The sequence below is a fragment of the Rhinopithecus roxellana genome, chromosome 10 (assembly GCF_007565055.1).
Source record: "Rhinopithecus roxellana isolate Shanxi Qingling chromosome 10, ASM756505v1, whole genome shotgun sequence".
Taxonomy (NCBI): domain Eukaryota; kingdom Metazoa; phylum Chordata; class Mammalia; order Primates; family Cercopithecidae; genus Rhinopithecus; species Rhinopithecus roxellana.
The window spans coordinates 2,361,365-2,376,850 of record NC_044558.1 but is presented as its reverse complement, the minus strand read 5'-3'; the positions used below and the strand labels follow the sequence as shown (position 1 = coordinate 2,376,850).

General features: G+C 52.9%; 1 protein-coding gene across 2 annotated transcripts; it reads left to right on the top strand.

The window, feature by feature from the left end:
* The first annotated feature begins 42 nt into the window (after window positions 1–42).
* USP5 (ubiquitin specific peptidase 5) lies at window positions 43–14,819 on the top strand. Of its 2 annotated transcripts, none has more exons than XM_010385904.2 (20): window positions 43–215; window positions 3,303–3,428; window positions 3,649–3,715; window positions 3,911–4,044; window positions 4,198–4,343; window positions 4,607–4,791; window positions 5,512–5,606; window positions 6,308–6,501; window positions 7,362–7,433; window positions 8,039–8,126; window positions 8,254–8,379; window positions 8,839–8,992; window positions 9,331–9,505; window positions 10,362–10,450; window positions 11,074–11,196; window positions 11,725–11,868; window positions 11,945–12,090; window positions 12,935–13,088; window positions 13,374–13,458; window positions 14,175–14,819. In XM_010385904.2, the coding sequence occupies exons 1-20, from the start codon at window positions 105–107 to the stop codon at window positions 14,266–14,268; spliced, it is 2,508 nt and encodes an 835-aa protein (XP_010384206.1). In that variant the 5' UTR covers window positions 43–104; the 3' UTR covers window positions 14,269–14,819. The 2 variants fall into 2 exon arrangements, with proteins under 2 accessions (XP_010384206.1, XP_010384205.1); XM_010385903.2 differs by having other exon boundaries at window positions 11,074–11,265.
* Window positions 14,820–15,486: the final 667 nt, after the last annotated feature.

The following is a 15,486-nucleotide window of genomic DNA, read 5'->3' as shown; positions in this document are numbered from 1 at the left end:
GCGGCGCATGCCCCTAACGAGTGGCGCTCATTGGACGGCAGGGACAGGGGAGGAGACTAGGAACGGTGGGAGCGGCGGTGTGTGGAGAAGCTGCTGCCGGTGTCATGGCGGAGCTGAGTGAGGAGGCGCTGCTGTCAGTATTACCGACGATCCGGGTCCCTAAGGCTGGAGACCGGGTCCACAAAGACGAGTGCGCCTTCTCTTTCGACACGCCGGTAAGCCCATTCCCCACGCCCGCAACGAGCACGACTGCCTTCCATCGCCCTGGTCATTCCGCTGGGGCCTGCAAGGCTTGGGCTACCGCCTCCTTGCGATGCACCATGGGACTTGTAGTCTCCGACGCTCCACTCTGCCGTTGCCTTTCATTAACTGCGGCTGTCTTGTGACTACCGCCCCCGGAAGCCGCCGCGCTCACCTCGGCAGCTCCCCGCCTCGTGGAGCACTGTGGGCATTGTAGTCGCTCACTGCCCTCGTTGCCGTTCTAAGCTAGGGGCGCAGCCAGACCGTCGGACTACATCCCCCAGGTGGACCCCTGAGAAAACCTGGCAGTCGGCCTTGTCTGCCGCGCACGGCTCTCCGGGTTTTGTAGTCTCGTGTGGGAGTGATGGGGACGACTCCCCACTGTTCTCGGCCGGGGTTGGAGTTGTGGGGTGGGGACCGCAGTTCCTAGGCGGTTAATAGTCGGGGAATGGGCTCTCAAGAAGTCCCGTTCTGAGAAAGGAAGAGCTAGAGAGCCTTCACCCTGTGGTTAAAACGGACAGGGGGCGGGGAGGGGAGGAAAGAGGAGAGGAAAGCTCTAGTCGTTTCTCCTTTGAAGTGAGCAATGGCCGCAGCCCCCACCCTTCCCCCGCCCCCCAGCCTATCACAGACAGCTGAGATAACCCCTTTTAAAGTATTCCTAGAGTGGTGGTTTCTTTCTTAGAGGATGCTAAGGCCTCTTTCCCATCCCGCTCCCACTCTTGGCTAGTTACACAAAGCCACCTCCCACACCATGCTTCACGTTTTGCAGGCTCCACCTGGTACCTCCCTTCCTGCAGTTCTGCCTTCCTGTGTCACCCTCAAGCGGAGGCCCTTTGGGGCCTGAACTGAGAAGGCAGCAGCTTGGTTGGGATCCGCCCCCCTCACCACCCCTCCCCTCAAGCTGCTGGGCCCTGCCCAGGGTATTCTGCCAGACCAGCTCATGGCCTGAAAACTGCAAGTCAGAGTGGAAAGCCTTCATTACTGCATCACCAGTACTGAGTAGAATGGCATGATGTGAGGCCCAGTTCAGGATCATCACTGTGATTTGTGGTTTGCTTGGTTTACTAGGCTTTGATCTGGGCCTCAGACAATGTGCTGCTTCTCTAAAGTCTGGCTTTGGCAGAGGTAAAAGAGGACTGCGCAGAGCAGAGCTCCAGGGTTCCCAATCCTTGGTGAAATCAGCATCTTTAATTTCCAACAGAGGAGTTTAATCACTTCAGAGCGCCCACAGTCTTCCCAGGAGGGAAAGGTTTTTTTAAATTACCAGCAGATGGTAGAAGTCAGTGGGCCCCTCTTTACACTTACATTCACTCCTGTCTCTCTCCTTAGTAATGGCTTTGAATAATCCAAAAAGGGTTTTTGTAATCTTCTGACACTTTCCCTCTTTCACCCCAAGTCAAGAGATTTTCAATGTGCCCTAGTTCTTTGCTAACCAACTTCCAACATATTTGGTTACCTTCAATTTGGGTTCATAGTAGAAAGCTTAGTTGACCTCCCTGGTGAGAAATGCTCTATTTGTTCATGAACTTGCAGTACACACTGTTCTAGGAGGTGGTACAGAGCAATCTATGGGACCGAGAACTACCTTAGTGCACTATTTTTCATATCACAGCAGAGAAATGTTCAAGGCCACCGAGACTTTTATTCCTGGAAGAGGATGCCTGTTGTTGCTCAAAGCCTTGAATCTGAGGGAAGACCCTTATTTTCCCCAATTTCCTTCTCCACTTTCTCCATCACTCTTTACAAAGGCACCGGAAAACTTGGCCAGCTTTGGGGGAAGCCCATCCCCTTCTCAGCTGTGTTTCTGGGTGGACACCCATTTGTCCCTGTTTTCATGGTTATGTGCGTTCTAGCTATCTCAGCAAGTGTTGTGAGATTGTTGTCACAAGGGGATGGCTTTGAGATTGGTGATAGTTGGGACTTCAGCAGGGATCTTATTGGTCAGAGGGGAGGCAGAGGAGAGAGGGTGGTGGCTATAGAATGCTGGACTTCATGACCCTGCCAGATGGGGTGCAGGTTTAGCTGTGAGTCCCTAACAAGTCATTGTTTCCCTGGAGCCACACTTCAGCAGGAGAGGAGGGAGAAGACTCACAGTGTGGACCAGGGTTTGACTACCTGGTAGAGTGTGGTAAAGGAAAGGTGTTTTTGGCTGGATGTTTAGTCTCACTGTTGTAATCCCAGCACTCTGGGAAGCCAGGGTGGAAGAATTGTTCAAGGCCACAAGTTAAAGACCAGCCTAAGCAACATAGTGAGACTCCATCTCTAAAAAAAGAAAAAAATCTAGGCATGGTGATGTGTGCCTGTAGTCACAGCTTCTTTGGAGACTGAAGCAGAAGGATCACTTGAGCCTGGGAGGTTGAGGCTGCAGGGGCCTATGATTGTGCCACTGCACTCCAGCCTGGGTGACAGAGTGAGACCCCATCTCTAAAATCAAATTTTTTTTTTTTTAAAGGAAAGGTATTTTTGCTTGCTAGCACACTCGGATCACATATACTGTTCAGGTGCTGGAATCTCGGCTCCTCCGGTCTGGAAGGTTTTCGGAATCATGGAGATCAGATAGGGTTTGTCTTAGGTGTCCCTGGTTTGGGTTCAGTGTCTGACATGAAAGTCTTTCCTCTCCCACGGAGGGACCCTTTTCCCCTTGAATGTCATCTCCAGCACTGGAAGCCCACAATATTTGATCCCCATTGACTTTCTGGATCTGTTAGCCCCAGGAAGGAGGCGAAGGAAGCCCTCTGTGATTGATGAAAGAGCTCCAAAGCCCAAGAAGGAGCAGGTGGAAAGATAAATGGAGACGGGGGTTGAATGGCGAAGATGAGCTGGTGTTCCTCAGCCCCCTGATGCCCTTGCTGGTTGTTATCAAAGCCATGGGAGGAAATGGGGAGAATCTTAGCTATGTCCCAGGTCCTAAAAGGCTAAATAACTTGCCAGGGGCCACACAGTGTTAGAGGACGGAACATGTCTTCTGGAACCCAGCGGTTTCTGACTCCAGGTTTTGGTTTCCTCACCTGACCAGGCTTCATCACCTCCTCGTGTTTTCACCCTTACCTCTTGTCCTGCAGGAGTCTGAGGGGGGCCTCTACATCTGTATGAACACATTTCTGGGCTTCGGGAAACAGTATGTGGAGAGACATTTCAATAAGACCGGCCAGCGAGTCTACTTGCACCTCCGGCGGACCCGGCGTCTGGTAGGGACAGGGCTGGGGCAAGGCCTGGGTACATTCTGTTCCATTCTGACCTACTATTGGACTCAGTTTCTTTTTTTACCTACTTTTGTGTCATTAAAGCTTGGCACAGATGTTTTTTAGCTTTATTCTGAGATGAACCACTACCTCCTCCCGTCCCTCCTCCCCACTTGTTCCTTCGCTCATGCTCATTGCTGATCCAGCCCTTCCTGCTTCTTTGCAGAAAGAGGAGGACCCTACTACAGGCACTGGAGACCCACCCCGGAAGAAGCCCACGCGGCTGGCTATTGGTGAGCACCACTGCAGTTCTATTCTTCTGCCTGAGCTGGTCTTTCTGGCTCTCAGCAGCACCAGGAAAGCCCCAAAGAGTGGGCCTGATTGATGGCCCTAGAACTCTGGATGGGGCAAGTGAGGTACTGGATCAGAGGAGGGACGCTGACCTGTAGTCATTGCTCTACTCTCCCTCTCTTTCCCTGTCCTTCCAGGTGTTGAAGGCGGGTTTGACCTTAGCGAGGAGAAGTTTGAATTAGACGAGGATGTGAAGATTGTCATTTTGCCAGATTACCTGGAGATTGCCCGGGATGGATTGGGGGGACTGCCTGACATTGTCAGAGATCGGGTATGACTCCCTCCCACGCTACCCAAGATTCTAGAGCAAGATGGGCCAGGGTAGTGATGTCTGAGGCAAGCACTGACAAAGCTGAAGGCCAAGGGGTAGGGGGCATGTGGGGCAGGGGGTTGGGTACTGCCTCTGACCCTCTGCTTCCCCCAGGTGACCAGTGCAGTGGAGGCCCTACTGTCAGCTGACTCAGCCTCCCGCAAGCAGGAGGTGCAGGCATGGGATGGGGAAGTACGGCAGGTGTCTAAGCATGCCTTCAGCCTCAAGCAGTTGGACAACCCTGCTCGAATCCCTCCCTGGTGAGGCCTGGCCCCTCTGCCTCGGGCATCACTCCCAGAGCAAGGACATGGAGACCACTTTTCTGGGGGATCTGGTGGGAGAGAGGGTAGGAAGCAGGACAGGAAGGGAAACTTGGAAATGAACAAGACATGGGGATGGCCAGAGGAGAGGAGAGGGGAGAGAGAGAGCTTGGATTGGCAGGGGGCCTGCAGAGCCCCCTCTCTCTGCCACTCCCACAAATCCCCGACCCACATTTCCACTGATTCTCTTCTCCCTGGGTTAGTGGCTGGAAGTGCTCTAAGTGTGACATGAGAGAGAACCTGTGGCTCAACCTGACGGATGGCTCCATCCTCTGTGGGCGACGCTACTTCGACGGCAGTGGGGGCAACAACCACGCTGTGGAGCACTACCGGGAGACAGGCTACCCATTAGCTGTCAAGCTGGGCACCATCACCCCTGATGGAGCTGGTACAGCCTCCCCTCCTCCAGCCACTCTCATGCTTAAATGTATTTCATTTGTTAGTAATTTCGTGTGACATGTATAATACATGAATGCATTATCTTGATAAGAAAGGAAAATAGGTGCAGTGGCTCATGTTTGCAATCCCAACACTTAGGGAGGCCAAGGCAGGAGGATCACTTGAACCCAGGAGTTCGAGACCAGCCTGGGTAACATAGGGAGACCTCATCTCTACACACACAAAAAAAGAAAAATTGGCTGGGTGTGGTAGCTCCTGCCTGTACTCTCAGCTACCCAGGGGGCTGAGGCAGGAGGATTGCTTGAGCACCCAGGAGGTTGAGGCTGCAGTGAGCTGTGATTGCACCACTGGACTCCAGCCTGGGCTACAGAGACCCGTCTCAAAAAAGGAAAATACTGCAGATGAGACTAAATTTTTGATTACTCCCCACTCAAATCCTCATCCCTTTCCTATCAAGCTTGTCTTACCTTATCCTACACGGGTAGAAACAGAATCACAGTTAATTCCAATCCTCACCCTGTTTCGTCTATCTTCCCTGACAGTCAGTCCCAGAAGGGCCATGACCTCACTCACATTCAAGGGAACCAAGAGGGTGGACCTTACTGGCTGTCCTCCTGTCCCCTCAAGTCCCTTCTGGGCAAGGGATGGGATGGTGGCCAGGCTAGTCCTGAGCCACTTCCCATGATTCTCTTCCTGCCTCCTGCTCTAGACGTGTACTCATACGATGAGGATGATATGGTCCTGGACCCCAGCCTGGCTGAGCACCTGTCCCACTTCGGCATTGACATGCTGAAGATGCAGAAGGTGAGACCTCCTTCAACTTCAGACTCTTCTACTTCCTGCCCCGTGAGGGCCCCTCCTCTTCGCCTAAGGCTGAAGTAGGGTTTCGGAGAAATCTTCCAGTTAACCCCATCACCAAGATACACGGGCTTCTTTTAAATATCTAAACTCATGTATTCAGTGAATAGTACTGAGTACCTACTATGTGCTGGATGCTGTGTGAATAAGACGTATGTGGTTTTTGCTTACAAGCATTCTACTCTAGAAGAAAAGGCAGACATTAGTCACATTCCCAGATAAATAAGTGAACAGTTGCAAACTGTGGTGGGTACTATGAAAGAGAGACGGAGGGTACTACAGTAATTAACAGCAGGGTGACCTGGCCTAGTTTAGGGATCAGGGACATTTCCCTGAGGAAACGATGCTTAAGTGACAATGCGAAGGAGGTTAGGGGTAACTTAAGGATGGGAAAAACATTTCAGGTAAAAGGAATTTTTATTCCTCATTCAAGCAGAGGCCCTGATGACTAAAGAGCCTCTGGGACAATTATGTATGACCTTCCAGAACTTGAACCGGATGATACTCAACATGCCTCCCATGTTTGAGCCTGTAATCCCACAAATTCTAGGCCACAGTCGGGTGTCATCCTAGATTCAGTGAGAGATCAAGGTAAAAACTACAGGGTTGAGTTTCTCACTCAGTCTGAAGTGCCCCTTCTCACACAGACAGACAAGACGATGACTGAGTTGGAGATAGACATGAACCAGCGGATTGGTGAATGGGAGCTGATCCAGGAGTCGGGTGTGCCACTCAAGCCCCTATTTGGGCCTGGCTACACAGGCATCCAGAACCTGGGTAACAGCTGCTACCTCAACTCCGTGGTCCAGGTGCTCTTCAGCATCCCTGACTTCCAGAGGAAGTGAGTAGTGCCCTCTCCTTCCCCAGGCCCCTCCTGGTCAGCACCCTCTGGGCATACTCCTCCTTCAGCTGCCCTCGGCACCTCTGTGTTTGATTCTCATCTTAGAGTAGTTCCTATCGCCTAGGTGTGTTGGCCCATACCTGTAATCCCAGGACTTTGGGAGGCCAAGATGGGACAATTGCTTGAACCCAGGAGGTTGAGACCAGCCTGGGCAACATAGTGAGACCCTGTCTTCTCTTTAAAAAAAAAAAAAAAAAAAAGAATAATTCCTGTCACACTCTGGCTGACATGCTGTAAGGGGAGCAAGTAGTTAGGGAGCTGCACCACCAGCACCCCAACACACAAACCCCACTGATAGTGCAGAGTGCCAGGTCCCAGGGCTCTGTGGCCTTCTGACAGACTCAAGGGTTAGCAGATGGTCTTTATTTTAGGCCGGTGACCTCAGGTGAACACCTAACATGGACATGTATCACTTGGGGAGGAAGGGGGCTTGGTACACTAAGAAGAAAGGCAGGTTCTCAGCAGAAATGAGTTTACTTTTGAATTTGGGGAACAATTAGAATGTGAATGCTCAGAACGTCAACAAGTTCTGTCTAATAGAACGTGAACTGCACTTGTCCTAATCCAAGGCTGCCTTCCCCCTCCCTGGCTCCTATGCCGCCCAGCGTGCTTGCACATTGGACATAGTTGAGAAGGGGAGAACAGGCAGGTTGCTGGAGAGAAGCGACTCCAAGGTTCACCCACAGCAACTCCCCACTCTTGAGGGGAGCCCATTCACAGAATTAGTAAATGTTTGTTCCCTTCCCTTTCCTCAGAGCTCAGGCCAGAGCCCCTCCAACCGTCCTTTCCTTGACTTTTAGGTATGTGGATAAGCTGGAGAAGATCTTCCAGAATGCCCCGACGGACCCTACCCAGGACTTCAGCACCCAGGTGTATGTAACCAGGTCCTATATAGGAAAGCTGTCGAGAGTCATGGCCGTATACCTTCCTCCTCCATGACCGCCTGGGGGGCACAGCACTTTAACCCCTGGCCTTTGTTTGTTTGTTTTTTTTTTTTTTGAGACGGAGTCTTGCTTTGTTGCCAGTCTGGAGTGCAGTGGCTCGATCTCAGCTCACTACAACCTCGGCCTCCTGGGTTCAAGTGATTCTCCTGCCTCAGCCTCCCAAGTAGCTGGGACTACAGGTGCCCGCCACCACACCCAGCTAATTTTTTAAATATTTTTAATAGAGATGGGGTTTCATCATGTTGGCCAGGATGGTCTCGATCTCCTGACCTCGTGGTCTGCCCACCTCGGCCTCCCAAATTGCTGGGATTACAGGCGTGAGCCACCATGCATGGCCACCCCTGGCCTATTAGGAGTATTCGGGTGACTGTCCTCTGGGCGTGTTGTCTGTCTTGAGCTGGGTTCCTATGGAATCTAAGGTTTTTCACATTGTCAAGAGTTAGCTAGGGAGAGCCACGAGCAGGGGGTTGAGTTGGGGACATACAGGGTCGTTAGTTGACTGAAGTGAAATGTTTTCTTGGATATTAACGCAGGGCCAAGCTGGGCCATGGCCTTCTCTCCGGGGAGTATTCCAAGCCAGTACCAGAGTCGGGCGATGGGGAGCGGGTGCCAGAACAGAAGGTGCGTCTAGGACTCTGTCCCTTTCAGGCCCTGGGATTGTGGGGAAGCTGAGGTCTGGGAGATGTCTAAAGAAGGCCCCTGGATGACCACTGAGCCCCAGCTGAGTCCCTGCCCTGACTCTTGCCAGGAAGTTCAAGACGGCATTGCCCCTCGGATGTTCAAGGCCCTCATCGGCAAGGGCCACCCTGAATTCTCCACCAACCGGCAGCAGGATGCCCAGGAGTTCTTCCTTCACCTTATCAACATGGTGGAGGTAAGGGCTGGGAAGATGGCACACCCTCATTTTCCTGCAGTTTACTCGCTCTCCTTCCTGCCCATTTCTCCCTCTGTCAGCCCCAACCCAGTCCCATCCCTGAATCCCTACGGTCTATGTCCCTGTGAGCAGTATTTGCACCTAAGGAGGAGAGTGAAGGTGATGATCCTTACCCTTGATGGGCTCAAAGCTCAATTCAGATTGCGCTCAAAGACAATGACGTGAGAATACTTACTGCTCATAAAGAAAAATACAGACATTCCAGCACAGTACCTCAGTGCAGGGATGGGGCCAGAAATGGGGAGGGGTTGGTGAATTAGGGAAGGTTTCTGCTCTGCTCTTGTGTCCCTGAGTTCTGAGTGGTAGTCTGCCTTCTCTCCCTGACTCTCCCATGAACCTTTCAGGCCCCATTCTGTTCCCTGGCTGCCCAGACCTCCCTACCCTGCCTCTTTCCCATAGAGGAATTGCCGGAGCTCTGAAAACCCGAATGAAGTGTTCCGCTTCTTGGTGGAGGAAAAGATTAAGTGCCTGGCCACAGAGAAGGTGAAGTACACCCAGCGAGTTGACTACATCATGCAGCTGCCTGTGCCCATGGATGCAGCCCTTAACAAAGGTAGGCTGCTCCGTCAGCAAGGCCTTGGCACAGTGGGAGGCTAAGGTCCAGGAGGAATGCTTGGGCACCTGATGGGAGCAGGGTCCATGGAATGCCCTGCTCCACCACCAAGGTTCCAGTCTGGGCCACCAGGAGTAGGTAGGGTTAACCTCGCCCAGTGGACTCTCAGCTTGTTAGCAGAGCTGTGTGGAAACAGAGGCGAGACATACTGGACATGTGTCAGGGGTGCCTTGGAAGGGTAGAGGAACTGAAATACGGACACAGAGCCAGTAGGGAGAGGCTAAGAAGGGAAAGAAGCAGCATACTCTGAAGGATCCACCAACCCATTCTGTCACCAGAGGAGCTTCTGGAGTACGAGGAGAAGAAGCGGCAAGCCGAAGAGGAGAAGATGCCACTGCCAGAACTGGTTCGGGCCCAGGTGCCCTTCAGCTCTTGCCTGGAGGCCTACGGGGCCCCTGAGCAGGTGGATGACTTCTGGAGCACGGCCCTGCAGGCCAAGTCAGTAGCGGTCAAGTAAGTCCTCTGGTTGGGGCCTGAGGCTGTGGGTCTATGGCAGAGCCATCCCAGAGGATATTTCTGCCTCTTCCCTGTTCTTTCATCCCTTTGTGGTTGGAATCTCAGGGCTGAATCAGTTGGGCTGGTAATCTGGCCCTCATGGAACCAAGGGGCCCTGGTAGGGGGAGACACAGGTGCTGACTGCATCTGTCACCTTGTCCTGCCCTAACCACTCCCTCTTCTCCTGCGACACAGGGTCTCTTTGTAGCGTAGCCTCTCTTCACTCCCCCTCAGTCATGGCGGAGCACGGGCACTTAGGATCAGCTGTGGGCAGAATTTGGATTTCCAGCAAATAGCCCCACTTTGTGCCTACCTATTGGCACCTGGTACGGGCGTGAGACCTGAGAAAGGGCTTTGGTCTTGGGGAGTCAGCTACTCAGCCTTTTGCTGCTCCTGCCAGTGAAACAGCTCTTCCTCTGTGTGTGGCTTTTTCTTTTTTTTCTTTAAATAGAGACAGGGTCTCACTGTGTTGCCCAGGTTGGTCTCTAACTCCTGGGCTCAAGCAGTCATCCTGCCCTGGCCTCCCAAAGTGCTGGAATTGCAGGCATGAGCCACCACACCTGGGCGTTTTTCTTGTTTTGTTTTGTTTTGTTTTGTTTTGTTTTGTTTTTGCTCACAGCCTTCCTTCTGGCCTCTACTGCTCCTTGTTGGCTGAGGACAGGCATTAGACACCTGCCCAGGGGAAGAGAAGAATATGGAGCATCTTCTGGGTTATTGGGACTTCTATCCATGAGAGGCTGAACCCCAGGTGGGAGTTTCAGGAGAGGAAAACCCTGGGCATTCTCTGGGTACCAGCACATTCTCTCTTCCCTAGGACCACGCGATTTGCCTCATTCCCTGACTACCTGGTCATCCAGATCAAGAAGTTCACCTTCGGCTTAGACTGGGTGCCCAAGAAACTGGGTATGGCTGCTGGAATGAGGGAGGTTACGCAGAAAATGCTAGAAAAAGAAGGGGCTTTAACACATATAAACTAGTGTTTCTGTTTCCTCTCAAAGGGGAAAAAAAGTCACCTCCAATGTTTCAAAATGTATCTAGTTTGAAAGCACTAACTAAAAATATTAAAAGACTTCTTTGATTATTATAGGCATGATTTACAACCAAAAGTGATTTTTGTAGTTTTTTTTAATAATTGGTAAGATGTTTTCATTTTGCTAATCTTGAAACAATTAATTCTCGTGAGTCTTACAGGTCCCTGACTGTCATTTGAAAACTCATGATGTACCTTCATTTTCTAGATAAGGAAGTTGAGACTCACAGGAGTATAAAATCATTCTGTCTCACAAGTTCTAGGCCCCCTGCCCTATTCATAGCTTATTTGTGGTAGATCTAGGACCAGCATCCTGGCCTCCTGACTCCCAGGCTTAGTATTATTTGTCTTATACTGGGACCCCTAAGATGGGTGCCGTGCTTTTAGCAGCTCCTCTTTACAGAGCAGTTCTGACACAGGGGGCAGGGGATTGAGGTTCCCGAATCACTTTCCAGGTAGGCCTCCGGGAGCTGCTGAGGTGACCCTTTTCCCACAGATGTGTCCATCGAGATGCCAGAGGAGCTCGACATCTCCCAGTTGAGGGGCACAGGGCTGCAGCCTGGAGAGGAGGAGCTGCCAGACATTGCCCCACCCCTGGTCACTCCGGATGAGCCCAAAGGTAGCCTTGGTTTCTATGGCAACGAAGACGAAGACTCCTTCTGCTCCCCTCACTTCTCCTCTCCGACATGTTAGTGACTCTTCTTCCTGCCTGTCTCTCTCCCGTGCTGATGGGGGCCTCTCTGCCTTGTATCCCCTGCCCCTGTCCTTTGTGTTTCTCCTGTCCTCCCTTTCAAATTTCCTCTGCCCTCTTTGATTTGACATGGGGCCTCACCAGAGCACTCCCAGCCACCTTCTGGGTGTGGATGGCAACAGTACCAGCTAATGACCTCTCTGCCCTTGTTACCTCCCTGGTTTGGGTAGGGTGGGGGTATCATGCTCCAGAAACAGAGCCCATTCTGTGAGAGTGGGCAGGGACCCACATTACAATTGTGTGGTCATTTTAGTTTTGGGATAAAGGTGCCAATCCATGGGAGAAAAATGCATGGAATGGGTGATTGGAAGAGGGCTGGGTCCTGGCCTGTGGGAGGGAGGAGGAGCAAACAGTGGCCCCGTCAGTCGGTCCCTATACCCACAATTCCCATTGCAGCACCCATGCTGGATGAATCAGTCATCATCCAGTTGGTGGAGATGGGCTTCCCTATGGATGCCTGCCGCAAAGCTGTCTACTACACGGGCAACAGCGGGGCCGAGGCCGCCATGAACTGGGTCATGTCACACATGGATGATCCAGGTAGCCTGGGGTGGGGAGCAGGGTGGGGCAGGGCCTCCATCCTCCCCCAAACAAATCAACCCCTTCACATCCACAGATTTTGCGAACCCCCTCATCCTGCCTGGGTCTAGCGGGCCGGGCTCCACAAGTGCAGCAGCCGACCCCCCTCCCGAGGACTGTGTGACCACCATTGTCTCCATGGGCTTCTCCCGGGACCAGGCCCTGAAAGCGCTGCGGGCCACGGTATGGGCTGCCCCAGCTAAGGACATGGGGCCAGTGGGGAAGAAGTGGGGGGCAGTGAGGGGCCATTCTTCTTGAGCAAGACCAAAGACAACAGGTGTGGTCTGGCCAAGGCTGGGCACCACTCTTTTGTGACTGTGATGAAGGAGCTGAGGCCTGCATTTACTGCTGGCTTTTTTGCCCCAGAACTTGTTAGAAAAAGTAATGCTTCTCTGTGGCCAGGCACGGTGGCTCACGCCTGTAATCCCAGCACTTTGGGAGGCCGAGGCAGGCGGATCACGAGGTCAGGAGATCGAGACCATCCTGGCTAACACGGTGAAACCCCATCTCTACTAAAAAATACAGAAAATTGGCCGGACATGATGGCTTATGCCTGTAATCCCAGCACTTTGGGAGGCCGAGGCGGGTGGATCACCTGAGGTCAGGAGTTCGGGACCAGCCTGACCAACATGGAGAAACTCCATCTCTACTAAAAACACAAAATTAGCTGGGCATGGTGGCGCATACCTGTAATCCCAGCTACTTGAGAAGGCTGAGGCAGGCAAATCACTTGAACCTGGGAAGTGGAGGTTGTGGTGAGCCAAGATCGTGCTACTGTACTCCAGCCTGGGCAACAAGAGCAAAACTCCATCTCAAAAAAAAACAAAAAATTAGCCAGGCGTGGTGGCGAGCACCTGTAGTCCCAGCTAATTGGGAGGCTAAGGCAGGAGAATGGCGTGAACCTGGGAGGCAGAGCTTGCAGTGAGAGGAGCTGAGATTGCCCCACTGCATTCCAGTCTGGGCAACAGAGCGAGACTGTCTCAAAAAAAAAAAAAAAAAAAAAAGTAATGCTTCCTTCCTCTCCAAGAACAATAGTTTAGAACGGGCTGTGGACTGGATCTTCAGTCATATTGATGACCTGGATGCTGAAGCTGCCATGGACATCTCAGAGGGCCGCTCAGCTGCCGACTCCATCTCCGAGTCTGTGCCAGTGGGACCTAAAGTCCGGGATGGTCCTGGAAGTGAGTGTCCCCGGGAAGCAGGACAGGCCTGGTGGAATCTGGTCAGTCTGCTACACCAGATCCCTCATTCAGGCAGCTCTGCCCTTCTCAGGGGTCAGGGGCTTCTCTCCACCTCAACGTGGCATCTGAGGGTGGGGTTCTCTGACATGGAGACAGGCTCTGGCCCAGTACCTGCCTCACATTCCCTGAAACTTTTGTCCTAAGTCTGAGCTATTGTCTGTATCTTTGGACTATCACTCAAGCATTCCTCTTCTGTTTCCTTCTCTGACCCCCTCTCTCCTCTAGAGTATCAGCTCTTTGCCTTCATTAGTCACATGGGCACCTCGACCATGTGTGGTCACTACGTCTGCCACATCAAGAAGGAAGGCAGGTGAGTGCTGGCCATGTGTGTTTTGAATGGAGAATGGTGGTGGGAATGAGGAGGGCCATCTGGAAGTCCTTGGGATAGCTATGGGAGAAGGTGAAGGGACTGCCTGGTGGGGACATAAAGTACCAGAGAGTGACAGAAGGTCTTGCAGCAGTGATTGGCCCAAGGGCTAGATCTGGCCACCAGCTTTTTTTTAAAATAGAGATGGGATCTCACTATGTTGCCCAGGCCGGTCTTGAACTCCTGAGCTCAAGTGATTCTTCTGCCTCAGCCTCCCAAAGTGCTAGGATTACAGGCATGAGCCACCACGCCTGGCCAGGAGCCCTGCCTTTGTAAATAAAGTTTCACTGGAACTGGAACACACTTGTTTGTGCCTGTTTTCACGCTGCGGCAGGAAAGTTGAGTCGTTGTCAGAGACCAGAGAGGGCCTGCAGAACCTCAAATACTATCTGGCCCTTTTCAGAAAAAGCTTACCAACCCCTGCCTCCCTGGAATGGGTTGGGGGTGGTTGCAGAGGTACTGGAGGATCTGAAGACATAATAGGGGCCGCGACCCTTTAGGTTGTCAAGCTCCCTTACGGCAGGTGGTGGCTGGGCTGTGGATTTGGGGTACGGGCAGAGAATGTGGAGAGCACTTCCAGGGGCCATGGCTGAGAGACTACATATGACACTTGGAATGCCCAGTTTGTTCATCGTTTTCTGTTTTCCCCACTTCCCCAGATGGGTGATCTACAATGACCAGAAAGTGTGTGCCTCTGAGAAGCCGCCCAAGGACCTGGGCTACATCTACTTCTACCAGAGAGTGGCCAGCTAAGAGCCTGCCTCACCCCTTACCAATGGGGGCAGGGGAAGACCACCTGGCATGAGGGAGAGGGGCTGAGGGATGGACTTGAGCCCCTCTGCTCTGTACCCTTTTTCCTTTTGTCCCCGGCAGCAGGGAAGAAGCTGGAGGCTGTGGGAGAATGGCCAGGCAGAGCAGAGGGGCAGCGATAGAGTCTGGGGATGGAGCAGGATGGGGATGGGAGGGGCCGGCCACCTGTCTGTAAGGAGACTTTGTTGCTTCCCCTGCCCCCGGAATCCACAGTGCTCTGCTTCTCTGTCGCCCTGCCCAGCCCCCTGGTGTGGAGGGAGGGGTCTCATTTGTGCGCGTGGGTGTAGCTTTGTGTATCCTCTCCCAGGCGAGTGAGCACCTGTGCCTCCCCTCCCCCTTTGTTTGCCCCTGTGTGGTTGGTCAAGGAGGGATGTGAGGGAAATAGGGACCCCCCCCCTTGCCCTCCTGCCTCAGTCTTTCCCCCACCCTGTCTCTTCCTTGTCCTTCTCTGGAAAATGCCAAAACACGATGTGAATAAAAGTACAACTGCTAAATTGTGTCCTGTTTGATACCTTGGGAGAGGCTTACCTTCCCGGGGTTAGCAGGAGGACGTTTCAGAAAGCTCCTAACTCTGGCCCCCTGCCCCGCAAAGGCAACTCTCCACCTTTCACTCGTTCTAGAGCTCTAGGAAAATTGGGGTTGGGTGGGGAGGTGTAGAGTGACTAAGTGCCGACACAAAGCCAAGGAAAGATGGAGTGAAGAGCCCTTCTCTAGTCACAGAGGAGTCCAAGTATTTCCCAAATATCCCTGGTGGCTAGCTGGCTTCAGTCTGGGACTCAGTCCCTACAGTTCCTGCCAGGCCTTGCCAGCCGGGGCGAGGGTTGGGATACTCCTGGTGGCCTATGCCCCTCTGGGCCGCCCCTCCCGCTGTGAACCCTGCATTTGTCCCGCAAGTTTTGACTCAGGTAGACTCCCTGGGTACGGGGTGCCTGCTCAGTAGTCGGGCAGGAGCTGCTCCGATGGGGGAAGGAGGATGTCTATCCCATAGTTGGAGAGGGGCCCTCTCTGCCGCAGTAGGCGATCTGGGTTACGGCCAAGTTGCCACCAGCTAGCTCCGCTGAACCACTTCTGGCCCCGTGGGGGACTCAAGTCGCCAAGCGAGGGTTCCCCTGAGCGCCGGAGCTCACAGGTCTCGCCTTGTCCCGAAAGCCCCTCAATCGA

What these genes read in the sequence shown, in the direction of transcription:
- USP5 (XM_010385903.2), top strand. Translation starts at nt 105, where the DNA reads ATGGCGGAGCTGAGTGAGGAGGCGCTGCTGTCAGTATTACCGACGATC. An exon ending in CTGACATTGTCAGAGATCGG is followed by an intron (nt 4,045 to 4,197) that starts GTATGACTCCCT and finishes TGCTTCCCCCAG; the next exon opens with GTGACCAGTGCAGTGGAGGC. An exon ending in GTCACACATGGATGATCCAG is followed by an intron (nt 11,869 to 11,944) that starts GTAGCCTGGGGT and finishes TCACATCCACAG; the next exon opens with ATTTTGCGAACCCCCTCATC.